At 50.0% G+C, this 27,184-nt stretch overlaps 1 protein-coding gene across 1 annotated transcript in view; it reads left to right on the forward strand.

Annotated features, from left to right (window-relative positions):
- TRAFD1 (TRAF-type zinc finger domain containing 1) overlaps positions 1 to 27,184 on the forward strand; it is a 305,815-nt gene that overhangs the window by 106,480 nt on the left and 172,151 nt on the right. Inside the window, exon 7 of the mRNA XM_086943078.1 lies at positions 25,304 to 25,374. Within this exon, the coding sequence (XP_086799204.1) occupies positions 25,304 to 25,374 (71 nt within the window). The remainder of the gene's footprint in view (positions 1 to 25,303; positions 25,375 to 27,184) is intronic.

The following is a 27,184-nucleotide window of genomic DNA, read 5'->3' on the forward strand; positions in this document are numbered from 1 at the left end:
GGGTTGAGGAGCAGGTGAGGAGACCGGGGGAGTAGGATTGGAGAATCCCAGGAAAGTTCCAGAAGAACTGGAAACCAGACTTGGTACCTCCAGAGCGGCGTCACCAACACCAGCTCCACTTCCTGCCGGCGAACCGGCGCCGCCGTTCGCATCACCATCGAAAAAGGTGGAAACGCAAAGGGCTTCTCCTTGCTCCAGTCCTGGAGAAACGCATCCGTGGCCTCTGCCAGCGGATCCGGCCTCCAACTGAAGAATCTCGGGAGTTGGTGATCCAAGCGGGACGCAAACAGGTCCAGTGAGAAAGGACCCCACAGCCCGTTGAGCCAGCGAAAGACCTGGACATCCAACATCCACAGACTGGAATCTCGAAGGTACCTGGAGTGCCAGTCTGCCACCTGGTTGGCCTGACCCGGCAGGTACTCCGCCGTCACCGATACGTGATGATCTAGGCAGTAATCCCAGAACTGCTTTGCCAAATTCGCCAGTGCACGGGACCTCGCGCCCCCCAGGTGGTTCACGTACCGCACTGCCGAAACATTGTCCATTTTCAATAGTACGCACGACTTCACTGAGTCCCTGGTCCAGCAGCGTACTGCAAAGGAACCCGCCAGAAGCTCCAGACAGTTGATATGCAACTTCTGTTCCTCCAAGGACCAAGTGCCGCCTGTTGAAAAATCCCCACAGCGCGCTCCCCAACCGACTCTGCTGGCATCGGATTCGATGACGAGGTCCGGGGAAGATCTGAAAATTGCCCGACCATTCCAGGCTTCCATGTGGGTAAGCCACCACAACATTTCCTCCTTGACCTCCTCCGATAGGGGAACCATTTGGTCGTAGGACACGCCTCTGCGTAGATGATAAGCTTTGAGGCGCTGGAGGGCCCTGTAGTGCAGAGGGCCCGGAAAGATGGCCTGAATCGAGGACGACAGCAGGCCCACCACTCTGGCAACTTGACGCAACGACGTGTGAGACCTCGCAATTGTCTGTCGCAAGACGTGCTTGATCTTGGACATCTTCCGGGGCGGAAGACTCAGGGAAGCATCGACGGAGTCTATGACAAACCCCAAAAATTCTATTCTCTGAGAGGGAACGAGAACCGACTTGTCTCCATTGATGACGAAACCGAGCTCTTGGAGTAGGTCGACCGTCCGGTCCAGCTGAGAAAGCAAGCTTTGTGGACATTGCGCCATCAGTAAAATGTCGTCTAGATAGACAATTAGACGAATTCCCTGCGCTCGCAAGAACTCCACCACGGGATGTAACACTTTGGTGAAACACCACGGGGCCGAGGATAGACCGAACGGAAGAGCCGTGAATTCGAACACCTGTTCCCGCCAAAGGAACTGGAGGAAGCGACGATGAGGAGGGTAGATTGGAACCACAAGATAAGCATCCTTGAGATCCAACCGTACAAACCAATCCCGTGGAAGGAGGATATCTCGAAGGAGATGAATTCCCTCCATTTTGAAATGATGATAGACCAACCACCCATTGAATTCTTTGAGGTTGATCACCGGCCGACGACCTCCACCGGGTTTGTCCACTAGGAAAAGATTGCTGAGGAAGCCCAACGGGTGCCGAGTTGATTGGCGAACGGCCCTTTTGCGGAGAAGTTCCGCGACCTCTTCGTCTATCAACTGGGCATCGGCCACTGAAAAGATTATAGGGCGCGGGGCGCATTCCTGAAAAGGTTGATCGTAGAATTCGATATGAAACCCGCGGATAGTTTGGAGCACCCAAGCATCTGCCGTAAGTTCCACCCACGCCCTCCGAAAGGTTGCTAGGCGACCGCCAATCTGAACCTGCTCTGCGGGGATAACACTCACCGTGTGTGTTGGAAGCGTTGGAGTTCTTTCTGAAGCCTCGACCTCCGAAACGCTGCCCTCTTGTAGGATAGAAGGAGTTGAAGTTGGCTGAGGTGTTGTACTGACCTCGCCCGGAGCCTTGCCCTCTGTTGCCGGCATTCTGCCCGCCACGGCCGGTCCCGCGGCCCCTACCGCGACCGGCCCCTTGAGAGAAACGCTGCTGGAACACGCGTTTGATACTGGACTGAGCTCTGTCAAGGGACGTGAAGGTAGACACGAACTTCCCTAACTCTTGATGAACGGTTCTCCGAAGAGACCACCTTGGGCAACCGCTCCTGCCTCTGAAGAGGCCAAGTCTCCTAACTTAGGATCTAGCTTAATTAGGAAGGACCTCCGCCGTTCGGTGGAGAGGGCGCAGTTGGCATTGCCCAAGAAAACAATCACCCTCTGCGCCCAATTCGACAGGACGTCTGGGTCGATGGCGGAGCCAGTAACTTTAGCCTCCTCCGCCATGTCAAGGATCTTAGTAATGGGCCCTACTGCGTCGAGCATTTTGTCTTGGCATGACCGCCAGGATCTGTCAATGCCCCTACGCGGATCCTTCATAAACTTTGCCAGAAACGTTGCCATCTTTGCGTCTAAATCCGGTGTCATGGCAACTTTTCCTTCCAAGGTGGGCCTAGGACATTCCCCACGGAGACATCCCCTGGCTTCCTGCTCCAGAGGTTTGCGCAACCGACTAGCCACGAACTTTGCCACCTTGTCGCCCGGGGCCCAGGCTGCGGACCGCGGATGCATTATTTCATCCGGGTCCAGCATACCTGAGCTGTCCCGCGGTAACTCAGTGGCCGAGCTCGAAGGTCGCCAGGAACGCACCGATTCCTCGTCCCCGTCCGAATCCTGGGAGTCCCTCGGAGACGAAGGGGCAGTCCCAGTAGCCACCACCGAGGCGGGGGCCGCAGGCTGGTCAGGTGGGGACTCGGTCGCCTTAGCCAAGAATGCGTCACGCAGACGTTCAAAGGCACCCTTGTCCACCCCCTGAGCACCCTCCGACAACCCCCCTTTGCAGGGTTTCTTAGGAGCAGGGGGGCCCTCACCTGATGAACCTGGGAGGGCATAAGGGATTCCCGACTGCGCCTGCGCTAACTTGGCGCACTCCTCAACTATGCGCGCCGAAAGACTCTCCTCCATAGGGGTTACTACCTCTGTTACGCAGCGGTAGATGGAGCTGTCAACTGCTTGATAGAATTCCTCATCCTGCAGATAGGACTGAGAATCACCCCCATAATAGTCGTCCTCCATGCTGTACACAGGAAGCTTTAGGGGGTTCACACTCTACCCAATAGCTTGGGTGTCACTGAGAATTTAGGGCAGACCGGAGGGCTGCAGCAGTTTTGGTTGCCAGGGACTGGCAAAATTAGGGTGCACTCACAACCCCCAGCGCGCAGACCCACCCCAGGGGGACCAGGTCAACTGCCTCACCGCGCGCTGCCACACCAGTTAAACACGAGTGCCAAAACCTGCCAAGTCGGCGTCAACGCGGTAGAACACCGCAGTACAGACCCCCACCGGGGCGTTCACATATGGGGCAAGAAGGTACAGACCCGGTATACGGGCGTTTAATGAGGCAGAGTAGAGGGCTCGGCTCCGCGGCGGTTGGTCTCCTCAGCGCGGCTCCCCTGTGAGGAGAAACTCGCGCTGGAGACCAACGAGACGCGGCCGCGCCCCCTAGCGGTCGACTGCGCACCGCAACACACACACCGGGAACAGTCGCGAAGGAAGCGAAACGGCGCTTCCGCGACTTAAATGGGGCTCTGAAAAGAAAGAGAACAACAGAGACCCATAGCCCCAATAAAAACTAACATTACAGTGCCTAAATACTGTACGAAATTCCCTTAACAACAACAACTGTGAGAGGGAAAGCAAAAACACTTAACTGGCTGCGGAAGCAGCGAAGAAAGAGGAGGAACAGGGAGAAAGGACTGCCTATCTATGGATTGTGGACATAGAGGAAGGACTCTGTTTCGGACTGTTATATTGTTGTAATGGGAGTTGTAGTCCCAGAGACATTGTTTTTCTTGAGTTATATAACAAAAAATGCTTTATTGTTGGTTTTGAAGCATTTCTCTGCATTATGAGCTTTTCTAAGGCTGCTGTGTTTTCTAATTTGTAATAAATGCGAAGAAAGAAAAGCATAATCTGAGCCTCCGGTCCTGCCATAGAATCCTCCTCAGTTCTATCATCTTGCACCGGGAGCCCAAGAATGGGGGCCATCGCAAAATCTTAAATTGTACATCAGTTAATTTATCTAAATGTTCTGCATATTCATTTGCTCATGTGCTATCGAGCGTATGTTCTAAGTTTTTTTTATCTCATTCTCGCCCCCATTATTACTTCTATCCTCTTATAATAATACCTTTACAAATGTTTTACCTTCGCCTTTCTCTTTTTGTTATCAGCCATCTCCAAAAGAATGTTATTAAGGGCAGGGGTTCTTATTCGTTGGTGATAAGGATCCTCAAATCTGAGGCCAGGGAAGGCTAGTTGTCACGCAGGTGGGAACTTTTTCACCTTCTTGTGAGCACTTATTAATACGATCGTATAGTGCCTGATGTGCGCTTCCCAAGTCCCCATGAGTAGTCTTAAACATATTGTACAGTGCACCCTCATGCATAAAAAGCTGAAAGCCACTTGTGGCAAGCTCCTTATCTGCTAATTCAGAATATACATTTCCTACATTCAGTTCTGGCACTCTTGCATAGGGCGCCCCCCCCCCTAACTACGCCAGTGCCTAGAGACAAGGTGCCGTATTTATAACAGAAAAATGCATTTATTTAAATGGGAGGAATTGTAACTAAATAAACATGCTTCATAAAACATTAAGACCTATTTGGCTTAATTGAAAGTGGAGAAATACATTAATACTTAATGTTTCATAGAAAACTCTTTAAATTTCTCCCATTTAAAAACTAGACTATTTTTAGTTTTAAAAAATGCACTGTGCCAACTGGCCATGGGAAGCCAAAAGCATGCTGCTTGTAAATGCAACACTTGAAATTTGGAGAAATTTAAAATGAAAGTTAATGATTAAAGTAACATTTTATTTTGGCTTTCTCCCATTCAAAAGCATTCATTAACATCATTTTTATCTCTCACTTCACTACTGGGTAAAAAAGGGCTTTTATTTACGAGTTAAATACTTCAGTGCTTCCGTTCTTCCCCTCTGTGACCCAGCCTGGCCCATAATCTGACTGAGCACTGTTCATTATTGGGCTCTGCTATCTTCAGCCTGCTGATAATAATGTAAAGTAAACCCAGCTTGCCCTTAACCTTAAAAGAAACATTTGATCCTTGTGCTTATTTAAAAATGAACTCAAGGCTGCTAGCTGCTTTGAAGGTGCCTGGGAGCTCCTGATCGACTGGTTAGAGATCCCTGGTCTTTAGCATCGAAAAAAGAAGTTCTGGGGCGTCAGAGTTGTGGTGAGGGGAATATTTCTTTCTTTGGAATTGGCAGTTCTGCTTTATGAACTGCTGTTGACTATGTGGCCTAGACATGGCAGCAAGTATGCATTTAAACATTTTTTTCTGTTAGTCAGAGAGCTGGGATATTGAGAGCTTTATTCATTATAAAACGCTAAAAAAAATGGTTTTGTGTAGTTCTTTATAATGCCCTTATGGCATTTCTAAGAATTGTATATATCAGGTGCTACTATTACCGGGGCGTGGCTAAGGCGCTGATGTAGGTGGAAGCGGGACTCCGGAGCTCCTCCGTGCCCGCCTCGCACCACCACATATCCTGCACCCCGACTCACATCCCGACCCCTCAAAAGTGCCCAGGAGGGCATCGGGGGCACGCAGGGTGATTCTGGAGGACTGGGGGCTCCTGGGGACCTGTAACTACCCCCGCTGGACTCTGAGAGACGAGCGCGGCACCCGGAGAAGAGAGCGCCCAAAATGGCGGCCGCCGTCCTGCTCTGACGCGCCTGGCGGTGGAGTTTGGGAGGCGAAGAGGAGCCCCCTAACGTTGTGGCGGCTGACCGCTGGCCGGCGGGGACCTCCGGAGAGCGGGCAGAGGTGAGGGGAACTGGCTGGCACCCTCGCAGGTGGATCCGGAGGACTGGAGACGACCGCCCTGCCTGACCCTAAAATGGCGCCGACGGAGACCCAGTGACCGCCTTGGCGGCCGACTGCGGAGCTGCTGGAGCCCGTGGAGCGCTGGATCTGCGTGAGGCACCCGACCCGCCCTCCTAGTGGTGGTATTGCCGGGGAGCCTGCACAACAGGTGGTTGGGGGGCGCACGAGTGCAGAGGACGACGGGGAGAGCGGGGGTTGAGGGGCTGGCTACCCTCCCCCACGAAGCACTGACGTTGCAGGCTGGAAGAGGCGCCTACCTGGCCTCGGCGACCGTCCACGGAGCCGCGGGGACCGCGTGGAGAACTGGGTCTGCGGGGAGCACCTGTCCCGCCCTCCTGGTGGTGGAATTGCCAGGGAGCCTGCGCCACTGGTGGTTGGCGGCACACGAGCAAAGAGGACGACGAGGGGTGCAGGGGATGCGGTGCTGGCTCCCCACCCCCACGAGGCACTGAATTTCCGGGCGGGAAGAGGCGCCTACCTGGCCGGGGACGCCCGAGTACAGCGGGCCACATCGAGACTGGTGCTCATAGGTGCACACCCTGCCTGAGCCTTCTAAGCGCCCGGACCCGGGGCACTGGTGCCCCACGACCCTGGTGAAGAGAGACCTGGCCCTTGGACAGCTCCACGAACTGGACCCCACGAGGCGCGGGCCCAGAGGTCGGAGGGAACGACAGACCTGAGGCGGACCAAGGGCGGAGAGCGGGAACATCGGCGACCACCGCAGGGGCACTTGACGGTCGCTGCCCGCCAGGATGGTACGTTGCAGCAGGAAGAAAGGCTTCGAGGCCCTGAGGCTGGACGACCCGGGGCACCTCGTCGACGACATCCCGCCGGGGGAGGGGGCCGGGAGCTCGTCCCGCCCGCGGGATCCCTCCCTGGGGGACATAATGCAGGCGATTGTGGCGTCGCGGGAGGCTCTTGAGAAGCGCATAGACACCATTGGATCGGACCTGACCCTGCTGAAGGACGACCACAGGAAGCTGCAGGAGCGGGTGGCGACCTCCGAGGTTACCCTGAAAAGTTTGCCAGGGGACGTGGCCGAGCTAAAAACGACACTGGCGGAAATGGCACAGAAGGTACGGGTGCTAGAGCTCCGAGCTGAGGACAGTGAAGGGCGCTCTCGGCGCAATAACCTCCGCCTCGTGGGGGTCCCTGAAAACACGGAGGGGCGAGACGCGGTCACCTACCTGGAGGGCTGGCTACGATCTGAGGTGGCCCCGTAGGGACTCTCGCCGTTCTTTGCCATTGAACGCGCACACAGGGTCCCTGCGCGTCCCCCCAAGCCGGGGTGCCTCCGCGCCCGATTGTACTGCGGCTCCTGCACTTCAGGGACAGAGACCATATACTGCGGAGGGTGAGGGACATCCCGGACCCGAGAATCGACAACAGCAGGGTCCTGGTCTTTCCGGACTTCACCAGAGATGTGCAAAAGCAGCGGGCCTCCTTCCTGGCGGTCAAGCGGAAATTGAGATCGCTGCAACTGCCCTACGCTATGCTGTTCCCGGCGCGGCTGCGGGTGGTCGATGGGGAGCGCACCCACTTTTTCCTGACGCCGCAGGAAGCTTGGAGCTGGTTGGACGCGAGGGGGGAGCCGGGCACAGGCCCCATGCCACGGACCCCTCCCAGGAGACACTCCACGGAAGCGACGCTGACGCGACGATCTGGTTCCCCATCGGGCTGGCAGCAGGAGCGAGCCAAGGCGGTGCAAGCAGTGGCGGCCATCAGCCAGGGGGACGCCAGCCCCTCCAGCAGCGCTTCGGAGCAGTCGAAGGCCAGTACTCCCAGCCCTGGCTCCAGCAGTGGGCACGAACTTTCAGAGACGGACCTGCCGGTGGTGACTCCCCAGACAGCGGATGGTATCCTTGGCTGAGACGGTTCGTGAGACATTGGCCACACGAGTAAGGTACTGGGGTACGCAGGCGGGGCGCTTCTGGACGCTATGCAGTGGGGTGCGGATGCCCCCCGGGACTTATTACTGAACCTTGGGGACGGGGAGAGTCGGGGGTCCTCTCCTGATTGTTGTTAGGGGAGGTGGGGCGGGGGCGGGGGGCTTCGGGCCTGTCTGGGGCCGGCATCGCTGCCACTCCAGCCCTATTTTGTAGTGATACGCTTTTGACACTTGAGTTTGGATGGGGTTTCCACGTTGGTTGTCTGTCCGGGGGTGTGGGAGGTGGGGTAGTTTGATTGTGCAAGTTGGGGGGGGGACGGGGGTGGGGCCTAGGCGTGCTGGGGGGGTTGCCGAGAGAGTGGATGGGGCTTGGCGGACTCTACCATGGGATCCGACTTAGGCTACAAATGTCTCACATGGAACGTAAGGGGGATGCACTCGATGCATAGGCGTCATAAGATCCACTCCTATCTGGTCAGACGGGGCATACACATCGCCTTCCTTCAGGAAACTCATCTGCTGGATAAAGAAGGGAGGGCACTGCAGCGGCGCTGGAGGGGGCAGGTCTTTCACACTGGTTACTCTGCTTATGCTAGGGGGGTGGCCATCTGGATACGAGCGGGGGTACCCTACCAGTGCACACAACAGGTAATTGACCCAGAGGGGAGATACATAATGGTGCGTGGCAAGCTGGACGGGAGGGACCTTAACCTGGGTTGCTTGCACGCCCCAAATGTGGACCAACCTGCATTCCTCTCACTACTGTCCAAAAAACTAGGTCAGTTCCTGGTGGAGCCCTTGCTCCTGGGCGGCGACTTTAACAGCGTGGCCGACGTTGCTTTGGATAGATCCCACCCCCCCCTTCCGAACGCACCAGCTGGTAGACTTGCACTCGCGCGCTCGGCCTGGCAACGCCAGTGGGGACTGGTCGACTCCTGGAGGGCTAACCACCCGTCGGACAGGGACTACTCATTCTTCTCCGCTCTCCACGAATTACATGTCCGTATTGATGCCTTCCTGTGCTCGCAAGACGTGCACGCGGAAGTGTGCCACAGTGAGTATCTCACGCGCTCGATCTCGGACCACAACCCGCTTCTCGTGCGGCTGCGCTGGTCGCAGATCCGCCCAAGAATTCCGGCTTGGAAACTCCGCCCTGAGGCACTAGACGATCAGCTCTTCCGTACCACGATTGCCTCGGGCATCGAGGCATATTTCCAGGTGAACGCGGGCACGGCGGGTTTGGCCGCGACGGAATGGGACGCCTTTAAATCGGTACTACGGGGCCAGTGCATTGCGACGGCATCGGGAGTGCGGAGAACGCTACTGGAAGAAATTGAGAAAGAGGACGAGACCCTACGGAGGCTGGAGAGGGCGAGGCCTGAGCGGCCGGACACTCACGAGGCCCTGCTGGGGGTGCGGGAGACAGTGGCGGCGACGGTGGAGCGACTCCGATGCTTTGATTACAAGGCCTACCTCACGCGAGCGCATTCGGAGCGCGACAAATCGGGGGCTCTCCTGGCCTGGCTGGCCAACCCGACCCGCCGGAGCTCGGTCATCCTTGAGCTCAGAGACCATGCGGGGCGGCGAGATTTGATCAACAGGGGATTAACGCGTTGTTTTACGACTACTACACAGAGCTCTACCGCAGCAGGGTCCTCCCTTCGGTGGAGGAGTTCCGGGCCTTTCTGGAGGGTCTTGACCTGCCGGAACTGGAAGAGGAGGTCGCGAAACGACTCGGGGACAAGATCGAGGAGAGAGAGGTGCGGGTCGCCATCAAGAGCATGGCGAGGAATAAGACGCCGGGCACCGATGGATTCCCTACGGAATTCTATCTCACCTACGCGGATCTCCTAGCGCCCCGGCTGACATGGCTGTACAACGAGTCAAAGCGGCTGGGCTGTCTCCCTGCGACCACGAGAGAGGCGCTGATTGTCCCCCTACTGAAGCCGGGTAAGCAGCCATGGGACAGATGGGCGTACCGCCCACTGTCCATGCTCAACCTGGACTACAAGATTCTGAGCAAGATCTTGGCGACGCGTTTGCTCCCTCACATGCCCATGCTGGTACATGCGGACCAATCGGGTTTCATCCCGGCCCGCAATACGGCGCTTAATGTGCGGCGACTCCTGCATATACTAGAGGCCGACACCTATGACGGCGACGAGGCAGTGGTGTTTGCTGTCGACATAGAGAAGGCCTTCGACAGCCGGAAATGGCCTTATCTCTTCCATGTTCTACGAGCGCTGGGCCTTGGCGAAGGCTTCGTAGATTGGACGAGGCTGCTCTATACGAACGCGAGGGTCAGGACAGGGAGGGTTATCTCTGAGATGTGCGGGGTGGGCAGGGGCACCCGTCAGGGTTGCCCTCTTTCCCCCTTGCTGTTTGCCTTGGCCGTCGAGCCCCTTGCGGCGCGGGCCCGGCTGGGCCGGGCGTATCGGGGCCTGGACGTCTATGGCCAAGTACACCACATCGCACTATACGCAGATGATCTGCTGATGTTCCTGGCGGACTCGGCGGACTCCCTGCGTGGAGCTAAGACTCTCCTGCAATCGCTGAGTAGAATCTCGGGCCTCCGAGTGAACTGGGCGAAGTCCCACCTATTCCCCGCCCGCCCACGGAGAGCATGCCCGCAAACTACGGAGGGCGTGACTTGGGAAGAGAGGAGCCTACGATACCTTGGCACCTCGATCTTCCATGACAGAGCCGATATCCTTGAGGGGAATATCGGTACGGCGATCAGGCACACTAAAGGGAACTTCGACTTTTGGGGCACGCTCCCATTGTCACTCATGGGAAGGGTGGCGCTACTCCAGATGGTAACCCTGCCGCGACTGCTTTACTTCTTCGGGACCCTCCCGATCTGGATCCCGGCGAGCTACTTTCGACGGCTGCGATCGATGGTCATCGGCTTCCTGTGGGGGGCGGGCAGGCGCAGGGTGGCCCATGCCACACTTCTCCGCCCAAGGGCGGACGGAGGTCTAGCAGTGCTGGACTATGAGCTCTACTACTTGGCGGCACAGCTGCAGTGTCTGACACAGTGGGTAGCGCGGGCCAGGAGAGGGGCGGACGGATCGGGAGAGCCGGCGGGTCCGGTCCAGGTGTTGTCCATGATTGTCCTGGGACTTCCGATGGGGGATTTCCACCTCACTCAGGAGTTTGCGACGGCCCGGAAATGCTGGAACAGATATCGCCGGAGATGCGGTATTACGGTTCCGTACGCACCTGAGATCCCACTTAGACTCTGCGGGGCGCTTCCGCACGGGGGCTCGTGGCACGGGCTGGACGGTTGGGATCAGCAGGGGCTGTCATCCATGGGTGATCAGGACCGTTTTGAGCTGGCGGGTGGGGACTTCCTCCTTCATGCGGCTTTAACGGCGGCGATCCGCAAACACTGGGGGGCGGGCATGTCGGAGCCGCCATTGTCCCTGGGCTGTCAGTACGTCGTGATGATGGCGGGGACGGTCAAGGCTGTCACGTGCCTGTCTCGACGCATGGTCTCGGAGTCCACCGCTCCCCTGCTGGCCTTGAAGGCGAAATGGGAAGCCGATTTGGCGACTGAGATCCCTGAGGAGGCCTGGAATGGCATACTGGAGGGGGCCCGGAATGGCACGCGCAACGCAAGGTTCAAGCTGGTGCACTTTTATGTCCTACATAGGGTATACCTGACCCCTGATAAATTACATAAGTACTTCCCGGGACACCCGGCGTCCTGTCCGCGTTGCCCGGCGGATCCCGCCGACTTCCAACACATGTTCTGGTCCTGTCCTGAGCTGGGGCCCTTTTGGAAGGAAGTAGTGGAGGTTCTGAGGGAGGTGACTGAGAGGGACCTGCAACTCACCATGGCACATTGCATACTACACTGGTTCCCACACACATCAAAGAATAAAGTCACTAGCAAGTTTCTGGACTTGAGGCTCCTCCTGGCGAAGCGGGCCATTACGTCCCAATGGAAGGCGTCCCGGGGCCCCGTGGTAGAGCGCTGGAAGGCTGAGCTGCTTAAATGGGCCAGATGTGAGGGTGAGCTTCGCCTGCAGGCCGCGCTCAGGATAGACAATGACATGGCACTGGAGAGAGCCAGGGCGTGGGAGGGGCTGGTCCTAGATCTCACGCTCCTGGATGTGGAAGAGGAGGACTCCCCGGTGCATAGTCCGGCTCCGGCGGGGCACCCGCCTGACGGGGGGACGGCTTAGGCCCACTTTGCTGCTTCACTACCTTTGCGTTCCAATGTGATGATTTACGAATGGTTGCTGATAAATCCTGGTGCCATGCTTCGGATCTGATCTTGGTGGAGGGGTTGAGAGCTCGGTTAGGTGATACTCTGGCACGCCTGGGGGGGTGGGGGGTCCGGGCAGGGGCAGGGGGTGGTCAGGGGGGATCCTAGATGAGGGTGGCGGGGTAGGTGGGGAGGAGGGTGTTACGGGGGAGGGGGGGGGGGGTTTGTTCAAGGAAGGTGTACAATGACTCTTGATTCAAACTGGACTTGGGACATGGGGGAGGGAGTGTTAGGACCCAAAAGCAGCTCTGCCATTTCCCACCCACCTGGTGGCTACAGCCATATACAGAACGCTCCAGCGCAGTTTCTTTGTACCCGTGACTTTGCCGCTCGACCTCCGGGGTGTGAGCTGAATGGCTGTGTGATACAGGGGTGAGGGAGCGGCGCTTTCACTGAGCACCAAGGGGAATGGATTACATATACTGTATGCCTTTCTGACTTTGCTGCAATAAAAAGATAGATAAGGTGCGAGGGGGGGGGGGGGGCGCAGGGTCTGGCCGTGGCATACTGGTACCCTGGACGGCACCTGGCCGTCATGAGTCCCAGTAGGCGTGTGCTCATGACGGCCAGGAGCTGTCCGAACTCCGCCCACTGAATAATTCTCCCGCACAGGTGGGGAATTAATTGCGTTAGTGGAGCGGCAACGTTCGGACGGCTTCCGGCCGTCATGAGCACACGCCTAGTGTGACTCATAACGTCCGGAGTCGTCCTGAGCATGGAAGGTGTTAAAAAAAATATATAATAATAATTTCTAGATAGACCCCACTATGATATTCAGAGCAAGGGTACACACCTTCCATAAATGGCAGTGCAGAGCACTTTGACATGATGAGGAAAGAAGTGTACAGTTCAGATATGTTACCATGCTCTCTAGTCTGCATAGGCATTAATGTTGGATGCAGCAATTAATCTGCACTCTTTATGTGGGATGGGTGCTAACTTTCCCAGTTTCTCAATTGGAGGTTGAAGAATACAGCCATTTGTCCAATTCTCTGGCTAGATGAGTGATCCTGTTAAAAACTGCTTGCTCATTTGTAGAGTTGCTTATAACCGGGCTTCTACTTGCCTTTCTCACAGTTTATTTTGCTGTTGTCCCACTCATAATATGAGAAGTAAATAGAAGCACCTCCAGGCAGGCTTAATTTTAAACTCTGTATTAAAGAAGGGAAGGCCTATACTTTTGTGTGCCTTCATTATTGAATTGTTTATAATTAGTGCTTTGTCGAATGTCTTCAGTGCACTTTGTGAGAAAGACAGTGAGGATTCATTTATTTTAGAATTTGCAAGATCTTCAGCAAAAGACTTGTTATAGTGTTCATATGTAGAAAGCTAGCTCTGTATATACCATACCAAAGTAAGGTATAGTGTGCACAATCTCTAGTGGAACCCCAAAGGTAGGCAGGGGTAAAAGTGGATAATACCTTACTCTCTATTTGTGGTAGTGTGGGTGAGCAGTTATGCTTTACCAGATGGTAGTGAGAAGCATTTATTGTACGCACTCAGTCAAGGAATGAGGTCGCACACTCAAATACTAAACTCAGACCAATTTGTTTGTATAACATTGTCTTAGTTATTTTATTTCTAAAACCAATCCAGGCCTGGTGCAGATGAGTGAAATAATACTTTGCAAGATTTATGCAGTTAATTACAGTTGAATGCAGGTTAAAATGCAGTTGGTTGATTTACAGGTAATATATTTCAACAAGGAGCCAAGAGGGAAAAGGGGGTGAAAACAGGGCAGCCCTCCACTCAAACAATGTCAATAACAAAAACCCTGTACCCCGGACGTCGGATAACACTGTGTTACTTGGCGCTAATAATTAATCACCTGGAGAGAACAAAACTGTCAACTTTCAGTTAAGCATCCCCTCTTAGTTAGTAAGGTATGCTAAATGCGTCACATCCGACAACAAATCTTTCTATAGATAAGGAAATTCCCAAACGTTTTCAACCAGACAGTCACACAGAGACATAAATGATGTCTGCTCCACTGAGACAGTACACCAAACCACACGTACTACCTGTGAAAAAAGTGTGATGAAACCGAATGACACCTCACGGGCGCACACCCTCGGGGCCAACGGCAGATGTTACCAATCTAGGACCCCTTTCTCATCATTGGTAGTCATTCTGATTCAAAAAAGAAGAGTGTCCAAATCAAGCAACTTAGCATGTGAAAAGTAAATAATTAAAGTGCAGGCAAGGAGCACTAGAAATCGCTCCATAGATTCACAAAACAAATGATTAAAATCACCAGGCACACCTGTGACACAAATTGTATTCTTAACTTAGGTGTGTTATGATGAAATAAAAAGGTTGGTAGCTTAGTTTTGCATACCAATACCTACAGCCAACATGTTTCTCTGCCTTCACACCTTCTGGCAGATTTGTCAGGGCTCACCACTTAGTCACTGCACCAATGTTTGACACCATAACTCTGGAACCTCATCCAGCCATGTCATCTCATACCGGCTGGTAGGACAAAAAAAGGCTCTGAATGTAAGCCTGTTTCAATAATTGAAACGCTCCTCCTGGCGATTGTTGCATCAATCATACAGGGTTTAGAACGGCGTGGTAACTCGTCCCAGGATTTACAGGTAAGTCAACAGTCAAAATTACTTTTCAGTTACTTTGTAGATAACTACTGTACACGTTACTGCCTGGATTACGATTTACGTTTTCTTTTGATAATCAGTTTGATATGCCTAGATATCACACTTGGACATTTCCTAGACAAAAGGTAAGTAATTCAGTTTTTACACATATGCAGTTTCTTAAGGTTTTCATACAAACCAACTCTACACTCGGAAGATTTTTCACAGAAAAGCAGTCAGTGCAATCCTATGGGAGGAAATGGAGTTATTGGTTAAAAGGTAAGTACTTGGTTGTGGGAGTTGAGTTTCTGGGGTTAGAACCAGGTTCCACCCAGTTTACACCCAGGGTCGAGGATACTCTTGAAACACCCACAGCGGCACTACGGCGGCCGGGTTCAGAGTGGTGAGGCCCAGTGTTATCCAATGGGGGATAGTGGACCTCCGGTTGAGGGCTTCTCACGAGCAGGCCACAAGGTTGCGGGACCAAGGCTCCTGATATTAAGCTCAGGGCAAATGGGGATTGGATTTAGCACACAAGGTGCACCCACAGTGGCACCGGGCAGATGTGTGAAGTTTTGGCATCGGGTGCCCTGTTTATTTCAATGGGGATTCTCTGGTTGCAACAAACACTGCAGGCTCAGGGACGAAGATCTTGTGGAGGCGACCACTGGTTGGAGATGTAAGCTAGGATGCCTGGGGATGCTGAGTACCGTCGGTTGGGCTACCCAAGGCCTTGGGACATCTGGTGCAGGGGTGTTTTTTGGCGTCCGGTTTTTCTTACCGGCTCCGGTCGCGGTTGGGGGGTATCTTCCAGAAAGGGGCTGCAGGTGTTTGGAGACTTGAAACAGGTCAATGATCACCAGATCCCAGGTCAAGATCGCTGGGGAGACCTCCATGAAGATCCTAATAGAAAGGGAGATTACGTTTTTGATGAAGGGAGATTACGTTTTTGATGAAGTTCTTGGCAAGGCTGCAGATCATAGAGGGAAGAACCTGGAAATGTGTGACACTGGAGAAGTCCTGGGACTAGATGGAGGTTGGCTGCCCTTAAGAAAAAGGTGAGTAGGGACTGGAAGACAGTAAGAAAATGCCACCTGGGGTGACGGGGCAGAACGCAGATCATGGAACTCATTGGAGAAATGAGGTGCTTATGACAAACGAGAAAAGGATTTTATGGGGTGACAGACATTAAGAAAGTTCACGAACGCAGGACCCATTCTCAGCTGATCCAGGCGGGGGAGGGTATGGGCAAATGGGGAGCACGGGAATATGGGGAGCATGGGAGCGTTAGCCATACCTAATAAACTACAAGGATATATATCAGAAGAGACCGGTAGAATGGGTACTATAATGTAACAGTTGTACATGCAGGGGTACAAAATGATGTGAATGAAGGTACATGATCCTGGGGATACTGCCTCAAAATTAAACTAACTCCAGTTTTTTTTTTTTTTTAAATATATTTGGGTGACCGTCACTTTGCAAGTGGTGAAGCCAGATAGTTCAGAGCCTGAGATATAGAAAATTGGAGAGTTTGGAAGGGAAGGTGGGGAGGGGTGACTTAAGGTACGTTTAAGTTGCATACATCACCTCAGGTGCACTAGTTAAGATGCAAGTGGGACGAAAAAGCAATGCATTGCCAGTAGGCTGGAAACATCCAACAGCTAAGTCCAGGTGCTACATATATACCAACCTAAATAGCACAAATGCACACATGGAGATAATATCCTGGAATCTCAATGGACTGGGCAGTAAAGTAAAATAATGAGTTGTAATGCAGTGTCTAAAGAGAGACAGTCCAGATATAGATATGATGCAGGAAACGCCTTCAAAGAAGAAATTGTAGAGCACTTCAGAGAAATTGCTATAAATCATTGTCCCACTCGGGCTATGCATCCGACCGGAGGGGAGTAGGAATATTGGCATGGAAGGTAATGCCATATGTGTCTAGTAAGACATTGGCGGACACACAGGAAACCTACATAGCACAAGCAGGGCAGTGGGATTGAATACTGATTAACTTATGTTCAGGGTACATACCTCTCAAAATGCACTACAAGGACTGTGAAGTCATGATACTGAAGTTGCTGTCGGGAATGCTTATAATGGGAGGTGATGCTAACTTAGTGGTCAATGATGAAATGGACAGGAAACACCTCAGAGAAGGTGGGGGTGGAGGGACTCTTAGCAATGTTGCTTGAGGCTGTGCCTAATTGACATAAAGAGATCTCTTAACCCACTGGACAGACTGAATCCTACTTTTTTATTTTTTTTATTTTTGAAAACCTTTATTCGTGCATTTAGAGAAGTACAAATAGTGGCCTACAACCTTCAGGCCGGCCACAAATATTAAGCACAGGTGCATGCAATATCAAGACGCGACAGCATATCGATAGTAAATAACATATAGTCAGCAGTTACACTGTAAAGCACGTGCCTTCGCGCCTCAGGAGTGATGAAGGTCATTTTTAAAGTTTTCATGGCTACTAGTAGGGACCAACTATTTTGCAATAATGATTAGAATACTAACGAAAGAAAAGGAAAAAGAACAGGGTCCGCGTAGACAGAAGATAGCAACATCAGCAGAGGCATACACAGCACAGCATTTCCGAGGGCGAAACCCACAATAGGTATCATGACGGCCAAAAAATTGCGCAACCAGGATAGTGGACCCGTGGTCCCATCAGCATCCACCGCCACCCGCCCATCAACATCAGCGACACGGACCCAAGACAGAGGAAGAAGAAATAAAATAAGAAGAAAAAACAAGGCACCATAGGAACATCAAAAAATAAAACCCGTCCCCCAACCCCCACCCTATACGCATGCGAGGCTACGGCCTACCCCCCCCCAGCAGCGCACCTGTCGCCCCTTAAACCCGAAATATAGAAGAAAGTAAGAGAGAAAAAGAAAAAGGACACCTTTGATATAGGGAGCAAGAAAGGAGAATCCAGTCTAAAACTCCCACAAAACCTAACCCCGGGGGAGGGCCATTTTGTTCATGTCACGGACTCCACTACCCGCACTAGAGTCACAGCGCAGCAACTACAGCAAGCATATACAAAAGTCATCTTCCCCAATGAGGGAGAGATTCTCAGCCAGGGCCCCCGTGCGCGGCCAGACACTGCAGCAATCCGAGTCCCCTCCAGCCGAACAAAACAGTGCAGGGTCATCTCAGCAACCATTGTCCCCAGATCCCCCGCCCGTGAATACCACCACCCCATTAGGAAGGAGAGAACCAGGTACACCCTCCTCGTTGACCGACCAGGCATGAAGTCAGAAATTAGCCATAGGCAACAATTATCCCCGGTCTCTAGTCCGCAAAGGCTACCACACCAGTAAACCGGGCCAAAAGAGCTGACACATATTCACAGCCTGTTATGGATAAGAACCATTAAAAGCAGCACATATAGAGTCGCAGGATAGCGTCCCGTTAGCAGATTGAGAAGTGCAGCACAAGAGCGGGCAGTTCGGGGGAACACAGTCAAGAGGAGAGTGCAGCAACGTGACGCAAACAGTCCGGCACACCAGGCAATTGTAGTTTCAATGGATGTAGCAAAAGACAGTCCGAGTCAATTCCCACCAGCCAGCTTTTAAGAGTGTTGAACGGATTCCCTTCAGCCCTGGCCAGATCTTGACTGACTCTTCGGAAATGGCCGACAGGGGAGGTCCGGGTCAGACAATGCAGGAAGACAAGATGGCCACCACTGGTGAAGAAGAAGGAGGCAGAGGCAAGATGGGCGCCTCCCGGCACTTTCGATATTGTAGACACACAGGAGAAACACCCCAAGACTCAAAAATCGCTTTTCACACCACCGTCTGAGGAAAGTTCTTCCCAGGGCTGCAGATGTAAAGGGGAACGAGACAGACGAAGGCAGAGTCTGATACACTAACCTTACAGTCGAGAAAGTTGCAATGTTCGACTGGAGGGGAAACATTGTAGCGCCTCTGAGGGTATCGTCCCGTCGCTGAAGGTGAAGAAGGGAGACAGGGAAAGGCAACAACTCTCCGCACAAATTCTGCTCCTCAGAGCCCCCGGATAAAGTCAGCAGGGGCGAGCCAGCACAGTTCTGGTAGCTGGTCGGTCTCCCGGGACTCAGAAGAAGAACATCGTCGAGACGCCCACTTATCCTTTGGAAGGAGGCATAACAGTCATGGCGGAGCTTGGTCAATGCGGCAAGAACGGTCCCGTATGTCGGCTCTGAGGTTAGGGCCTCCAGTCCCGTCTCAGGGGACTGCGTAGGTGTCGCATCCTTCAGGTCTTCGGTGGGCCGGACGGCATAGTCGTGGCACAAGACAGCCCCAGCCCGCACGGGGAAAGTGGCCGCCATCGCTTCCTCCCAGGGGTGTATGCACGAAGAAGGGGCTAGGCACGGTATGAAGATAGCACCAGGCGGGCCGTCGTCGCATACACCGCTCACGGTTCCGGAGCGTCGCACAGGAGATTCCATTGTCAATCCGCCGCGAGAAAATGCAATCGCCGGAGTGACCAGCAGAAGAGAGGCAGTTGTTGGTTCTGCGACCCTCGGCGGAGCGGAGGCAAACGGGGCGCAGGTCCAAGGCTTCGGCGATAATTTCTCCGGTAGTATAGCTCGCAGGAATCCCGGAGGCACACGGGCAGACTCAGCGCGGACACAGCATCACGCCGCCACGGTCAGAATACAGGATATGAGACAGGATTACAGCGCTGGAAGTACAGGCTCGCGGAGCCGAGACTCGGCACGTCCGTTCAGGTCGCCATCTTGGCTCCTCCCTGAATCCTACTTTTAATGGGCGTACAATAACTTCTAATTCATCGACTGCATGTAAACACATGGTATACATATAGGGTGCTTTGAAGAAGAATTGATTCTTGCGGAAGCCATTTCAGATCACTCCCCTCAATGTGGGTACTTTGAGGCAAAGACTTCGGACATAGATAAAGGTAGGCCATAGACCTGTGGTTCCCAAACTGTGCACCGTGGCACCCCTGTGCGCCGTCATGAGTTGCCAGTGGTGCCACGCACGATGTGGGTACCACAGCAGTAGGGTGTGCCATTAGGCGTGTGTAGGCAGTAAAATATTATGTGTCTTTTAAGAATTATTGCTGCCCGCCCTGTTCTGTCGTGCCTCGTGGGGCCTTCTTCACAAGTTACACATAGATAGGACTACACTGCTTGCTAATTAACTCTTTTATTTATTTCGAGAAGTTCAGTTTGAAAGGGACAAGTTATAAATGTGCAGTGGCCCCCACAGTCTCGTCGGGGAAACAGGACAGCATCTGACTTCATGGACACGTAGTATGCTCCTCGCAGAACAAGATAAAGAATTCAAATATAGCTGCAACTTGTAAATGTGAAATACAGCCCATGTATAATTAAAATTATATCTTGGCTGCTGTTCCCGCACTTTGTGTGAACTTAAAGAAATACCGCGCCTGATTTTAAAAATCAGAAATTCCAGTGGACAAACTCGAGGCTGTGGAATAGGCTGCATTGCAGCCAGAATTCATTTCCTGGCCCCAGTCTGACCCTCTGTATATTTCTCCTATAAAGCTTTTTCTGGAACTGGTACTGTCCCTATTTCTTACACTTCTGAGGGCTAGCCACCTGCAGCAAACGTCGGTTTTTACGTCCAGTTTCAGGATATAATATTCTGAAATAACCTGGGTAACTCACTACTTGGAAATACTTTTATGAAATCTTTAACGGGTTCCAACGATCATAAAATAGCTCAGAGGTTGAGCATGGCTGTGGCTAAGAACCTCGTTTACGTCTATGCGTCAAGCATTTCTGGTCTGTGTAAGGTAGCTCAGTGTAAGATAGCTTTGCTGCAGGGATCATTCTGCCAACTGCAGGTCGCAAGTTACAGTCCAGTGAACTAGGCACTTTCTAAAAAGGTGCGTGCAGTCTGCAAGGCACGAGTTTTTAGCCAATCCTTCAATCAAGATAAGGTTGACAAATGGATTTATTAAGTGGCAAAACAAGTTTGTAACCCCTGAACACAATTTAAGGGACATTGGTATCACTCCCCGTCTATTTCCTCAAAAATGTTTCTGAATAAAAAACAAATGCAAGTTTTAGAATCAATTCACAGCTGGCTCAAAAATGAAGACAATTTGCACCAAAAGCAATATTTCTCAGGGACCTCTCTGAAGTATGTATCCGGAAAGAAGTGCTGCTAGTGTCACATCAATTTCGACAGATGACCGACAGCAGCGTTGAAGGCGGAGTTGGCTGTTGGGCGTCGGGGCAGCAGACCTATATTCATATCCTGTGCCCCACACTGACCTGGGATGTAACTGGGTCTACCACCTCCACCTTGTGCAACTGACTCTACCTTATCCATACCAGCATGCTACAAAACTGCCTCTTGCCCAGCCATTCTTCGTGCAATGAAACTGGCTCTACCCCAGCCCCACTGAGCTGGCTGGATCTTACACAGCCCTGTCTTCTGCCATTTATCTTGTTCTACACCCAACCTTAGTGTCCTGCCCTGCCTTCGTGCCTGTGACCTGGAGTGTGCCTACTAGCTCTGCCAATGCTCACTGACCTGATGCCACTGACAGTATATTGCTTGCTGTTCACTATCCCTCCCAGTCTGCCACCCAACTGACTGCGCCATCCCTACTGTACTAGCTTTATTAGGCGACTGACTCTGCCTGTGCACAGTGACATGGCATGTGATGGTACTGCATCGCCCAGCCTACTAGCAACCAGTAAAAAAATTGTGGGGATCCACGGCCAACTGCCAATTTAGTCAAGGGAGCCACAGGTCAAAAAAGTTTGGGAACCACTGCCATAGACCCATGGTATATGAAGTACAGAGACTTGGTTAACAAACTAAGAAATGGTACTGACCATTATTTTGTGAAGAATGTGGGAGCATTGAAATCCGCAAGCACTCTTTGAAAAGCATGTAAAACAGTGTTTAGAGAACAAGCAATATCATTAATTACTGGGGAAAAGAAAACTGATCGGATGGACAGGGCGGAATCAAAAATTCGTAAGTTTGAGACAGCCCTACACCTATCGGAGGATGCAGTACAGGCCCATCAACTGAAATGCAAACAGCATCAATACCTAGCTGAGAGCACAGCATGAGCATTCTTTAAGCCTCCTAATGCAGACTGTATACAGAAGTAAATACATTGGAGAGACTGGTAGCATAGCTGGGGCAGGGAGATTGCATTAGGAATTGGGTCTCCGGGGGTAAAGCCACATCAAGGTAACAAATACTGGGAAATAAAGAAGTAGCAGATGTTTTGCAAAATACTATAAGCAATTGTACAAAACCTCAGATACAATAGCAGAAGAGATGGGGAATTTCTCAAGCTCCATAGGCTCTCACCGGAGAACAGGCAAGTACTAGATGCCACAATAGAGGCAAATAAAATTGATGTAGTAACCAGTGCCCTTCTGGCTAGCGAGGTAGCGGTACCAACCAGACTGCTGATTGAGCTCTGTAAAAGTCTACACATCCTACAGATGTTTATGGTAGCCAAAGAAAAGGGCTGTCTTCCCTACAACCAAAGATCTGCTATAATGGTTACAATATTAAAACGGAGTAAGCCATTTGATGAATGCACATCATGCAGACCAATATCGCTACTCCATGTATAAGCAAAGGTATTGGTGACTAGGTTAAGAATAGTCATAGCTATCTCATGTACCCAGACCATTTGGGTTTTATGCCCAACATGAGTACCATACTCTCCATAGCCTTACAGATTTCTGGAATATATAGAGCAGGTGACAGGCAACTGTGGTATTGTTAGTAGACTCTGCAGTGCCTTTTAATGTTTAGAAATGGGCATACATGTTTGGAATACCAGAAAAATGGATATATACACTTATGTGCAATTAGGCTTGTTTCTCGCACAGTTTGTGTTCTTCAGTGTTTGCATGTGTTTTAGTACGGTACGTTTTCTTCCTCTGTGATGGTTTTGCGAGGTGTCTCTGCTCCGCCTGCCTTTTCGATATCGAGCACGCAAACAATTGAAAACAGGCCTGTAAATATTGTTTACTCGTTTTGTTTATTAGCTAGTTTCCCCCTGTGAGTGCTGACTTTGTGTAATTACTGGATGGGATGGAGTTTTCAGGCATTTTGCTGCCGGTGTTGCTAACATTACAGCTTTTAATGAAGGCCTTAAAAGTTACCCACGTTTGTGAGACCAATCTAAACGTAAATGCTCGCAGACAATGATTTTCAGGGCTGTCCGTGCCAGATTTAACTGCAACAAAGTTGTTATGAATTTCATAATTCCAAGGTTTAGGATTCAGGCTTCTGAGGTATTTTTTTAAATGAAAACCTTTCTTTGGCGATACTACAAATAGGTACTTGTTTCTTTTACTTTCAGGAGCGCATGTGTTTTCTTGACCTCTCTCCCTCTCCCCCAGGTACTCCTTTGTGGGAAGTGTGTGATATGTATTTACTGTTACAGTTCCCATTGGATTCCACCATGTCTAGTGGTGAGCATTTCTTAATGCTCTTGGTTTATCCCACAATAGCTACCCCTATCCCTTTTCAGTGCAAGAGTTCACAGGCACCTGGATGAGCAATGAGAAGAGCTTCTGCGCCATGGACATGAGGCGCACCCCGGTGCGCAAGTTCTCTCTTCCCTGCTTTTCACTGCATGTTCAGACACGGTGCACGTTTGTCCCTCAGCTCTTTTCAGCGTTTTCATATTGGTAATGTCCAGTTTATAAATAAAATCACTGTTTGCCTTTACCAAATGCCAAAATGCATTACATAGGAGGAGCTTATTTTGCTACTTCATTTAAAGGAGTTCTAAATGAGAAAAAAAATATATATTCTACATCCTTAGCTCATGGTGACAGTGGCCACAGTATGTCAGCATCAGAAACATGCATTTTTATTTTTTGTGTGATATAAAATAGAAGCATAATTTGTTTTTGAAAAAGGCCAAATGCAATTAGCTTTTACTGTAAAATGAATCATCGTAAGATTATAAAATACCGCAAATATAGTTACATATAAACTACTCTAGCTCAGCTTCCCTATTTAAAAAAAAAACGACATGGAACTAAAAGTATAGAGTGAGTAAAATAATATTGTTTGTGTTCTGGATTAATGCCGCAATGTATAACTTCCATATTGCATTATGGGTATTTTTGTTTTAGCTTCTTTTTAATAAACCTTTTTTTACAGATAATGTGGTTTTCCACACGTGTTTCACCTGCAAATACTGGTAGCCAAAAAAACCCCAGTCTGTTTAACAAAGTGCCAGTCAGACTTTTTGGGACTGCCCACTTCTTTCTAATGTAAATGTTGTCCCTGAAGTGTAACAGTATGTTCCAGAACATTGGCATCAATGATGCTAAATGGTGAATACAAAAATGCATATTAAAGGATCTTAGGTAAATTATGAGGAAAGAACCCTAGATCCAAAAGTTTTGATAGTTTAAAAAGCAAGCCAAAAGAAGTGAATTAAGGTCACATTCCATTCCTCTAGTCATTTTCCATGTTGCTAGGAATGGTGACAACATGACTACTTCACTACGGCACCTTACTCCTATTTAATCTTCCTCCAAAGAAACTGGAGCAAATGCAGGGAATGATTTCCCCTAGGAGAGCAAGACTAACCAACAATAATCAATAACCACTGGATTAACCACTGGGAATGGGTTCCAGAGAAGTGTATTACTTGCCGTAAAGTGGTTTAATGCCTTGTCAGGGTTAGTAAGCAGTATATACAGCCAATTACAATATTTCCCTATGTACAACATTTTATAGCACATAGAAACTGCAAAAATGCAGTTAATAAGAATACTTAAAAGCATGTTTTAAATACATGACGGTCACAATTACAGATTTATAGCTTCACACACTGAAATGTCTCTGGACTCTTCTCAACCCAAACCCACCCCTGATAACATCAGTCCAGGACTGAGCTGAAGCACTCTAACATATAGTGACAAACACATATGTAGACATAACACACACATACACAGCATGCATACATTTTGACACAAAAATCTAGATGTACAGTATGAGACAAGTGCACACTGAACCACTCTATTAATAATGCATTGCAAACAAACCGTGGCTAAGCCAAATCTCAAGCCTTTTTAAAGGCGAGACCTATTGGCTTTGCCAGTGCTGCTTGTTCCACCCACCACAGTAGAGAATAGAAGCACAGGATGAGCCCACATCATCCATTGGCATCTCTCTTGCAAGTGACTGCTTTATAAGTAAATATATTTGTTCTTTAACATAGCTTGTAGGGCTAAATCTATGCAGTGACAACCTCTTTAACTAGGCTTTGTGACTCTGGTCTCAAGTTTTTTGTATTTTATTTTGTAAACTGATTAGAATGGAATATTTGAGGCATCCAGAATAGTTTTATTGAGTTAGTAAAGATCTACTGTGATAATAAAACGAATTTGACCTGTAGTAACAACTTATGAATCTTTGGTTTAGTACACTTGTTCCAAATAACATATTAAGCCACTTTTATTTTCAATAGAATGGCATAAATACATTTAATTCATATTTGTATCAGTAACACATAATGGTGCCTGATGTGTGACATGAGATATATATATGTATATATGCCTGAATTTTGATTAAAAAGCTAACACTGCCCATATGCCTCATATCTTTACAGCCAATGATTTTCTGCTGCCTTGTGAATTCTGTGAAGAACTCATTCCAGAGGAGGAACTCATTTTGCACCAGGTATGTTTAAGTTTTATGTTAACTGTATTTTAGCCTTTTCCCCTCAAGCCATGAAGTATGAGGCATAGGTCTCAATATTGCATGTGAATTTGAATGGCCCACTTCAGGGCAGTTTGCTTCCCTAAGTCCTAATCTTGGCAGGTGTCGAGATTGTAGAGTTTATATGTTCTTCTTTGAGTCATTCATGTCTTTATGGGTCCAATGCACAAAATGGCTTCTGCACCTAGTTGGTACTTTGGTGAATGTACACTTTCATATTGTTTTTATGTTCACCTTACAGATTGAGAAGTAGCGGAATTTTATTAGTACGAAGTGCATATATAAATGTGTCTTGCCATTTTACTCTTCATTATGTGGTGCTTGTTACTTTTACTACATTTGTTGACAATGTCAATATTTTTCTTCAACTTAAAATCATTATAAAATGTTAGCTTTCCCAGCCTACAATCTTTTTAACGAAGACCCGCTGTGGAGTGATTTCCACGGTGAAGTGTGTGGTAAGAAATTAGGATAATCAGTGTTCCTTACTTGGCCATGAACATACAGACAGGGCATATCTCAGTACACCAGCCTTACTTAATGTAACTTTGTTGCACCATTTATTCTGAAATGCAGACTTTGGAAAATAAATCATCCGAAGGCACAGCAACGCTCTTTCCTTGAGATCCACAATCAAAGCAAGATGCTATATGGACTTTATTATGCAGTAGATTTTGCCTTCTGGACTGCTTCATTATCATAGTGACCCAAGAGATCTCTGTTCAGAATCTTCAAGCGATACTCCTTTTTTTCCCAGTCACAAAAGTTGTTTTAAATTTCAAAGAAAAATTGAACCGGCAGACATCTTAAGACTTTGCTACAAACGTTTAGCAAATAACTAGAAATCGCCTTTTTTTCTCCCATTTCTCCAGTAAAAGTATGGTAAGAGCTTGAATTCCTTTTGAAACTTCTATTGTGGTTTGATTAAGCATTTCACTGAAGGAAGCATTGTTTATCTTCTCAATAGCAATTCATTCAAAAGATCAACTGGTGTCTTTCAGAGCACGTGGATGTTCGAACAGCGCAAAGTCACGTAATAATTCCACCTCTCTCAAATTGCATTTATTCCAAGACATCATTTAATTCAACTCTATATCTGTAATCTATCGCAAACATTTCAGTGTTGGAGTTTGTGGCCGCAGTTTTTACTAGGTTGAATATATTACTGCATAATTCATCCCTTCTTTCTACAATGCCGTAAATGCCAAACATTGAGTTGTGAGTCTCTGGATTTGTGGATCAGTGGAGAGGTGTGGTGCAGGGGCCAGGGCAACGGACTTCGGAGTACAGGGCTCACGGTTCGATCCCTGGCTCCGGCGGCAGCTCAGCTCAGCACCATGTGACTCTGGCAATAGCTCACTTAATTTTCACGATGGCCCTCAGCGCTGTGAGACCCATAGGGGTGAGTAGTTCGCGCTTTACAAATATCGGATTTAGGATTTCAGGTTTAGCTAGTACTTTGTTTTGAAAAATAAAACGCAGAGGTGGAAGGAAGACAGAGCAGCTACTGTTACATTTAGAGTGCAGTAAACTATTATTGGACACCACAAATGCGATTGTCAGGTAATGAATTACTGGATAACCAGAGGCCTCAAAGGTAGTAGGCAAGCTTATGCACTGAGCAACAGTGAGAGTAACAGACCTGAACTTAACTCCAAGACCAAGGACTTCGCTGAAGCTGCTAGCTGTAAATCTTTACCTTTTTGGAAAGTCGATACAAATAAGCTCTGGTCTGGAGCAGGCTAAAGCATGTAGTTGGCAGATCCATGCA

The sequence above is a fragment of the Lissotriton vulgaris genome, chromosome 11, assembly GCF_964263255.1.
Source record: "Lissotriton vulgaris chromosome 11, aLisVul1.2, whole genome shotgun sequence".
NCBI classification, from domain to species: domain Eukaryota; kingdom Metazoa; phylum Chordata; class Amphibia; order Caudata; family Salamandridae; genus Lissotriton; species Lissotriton vulgaris.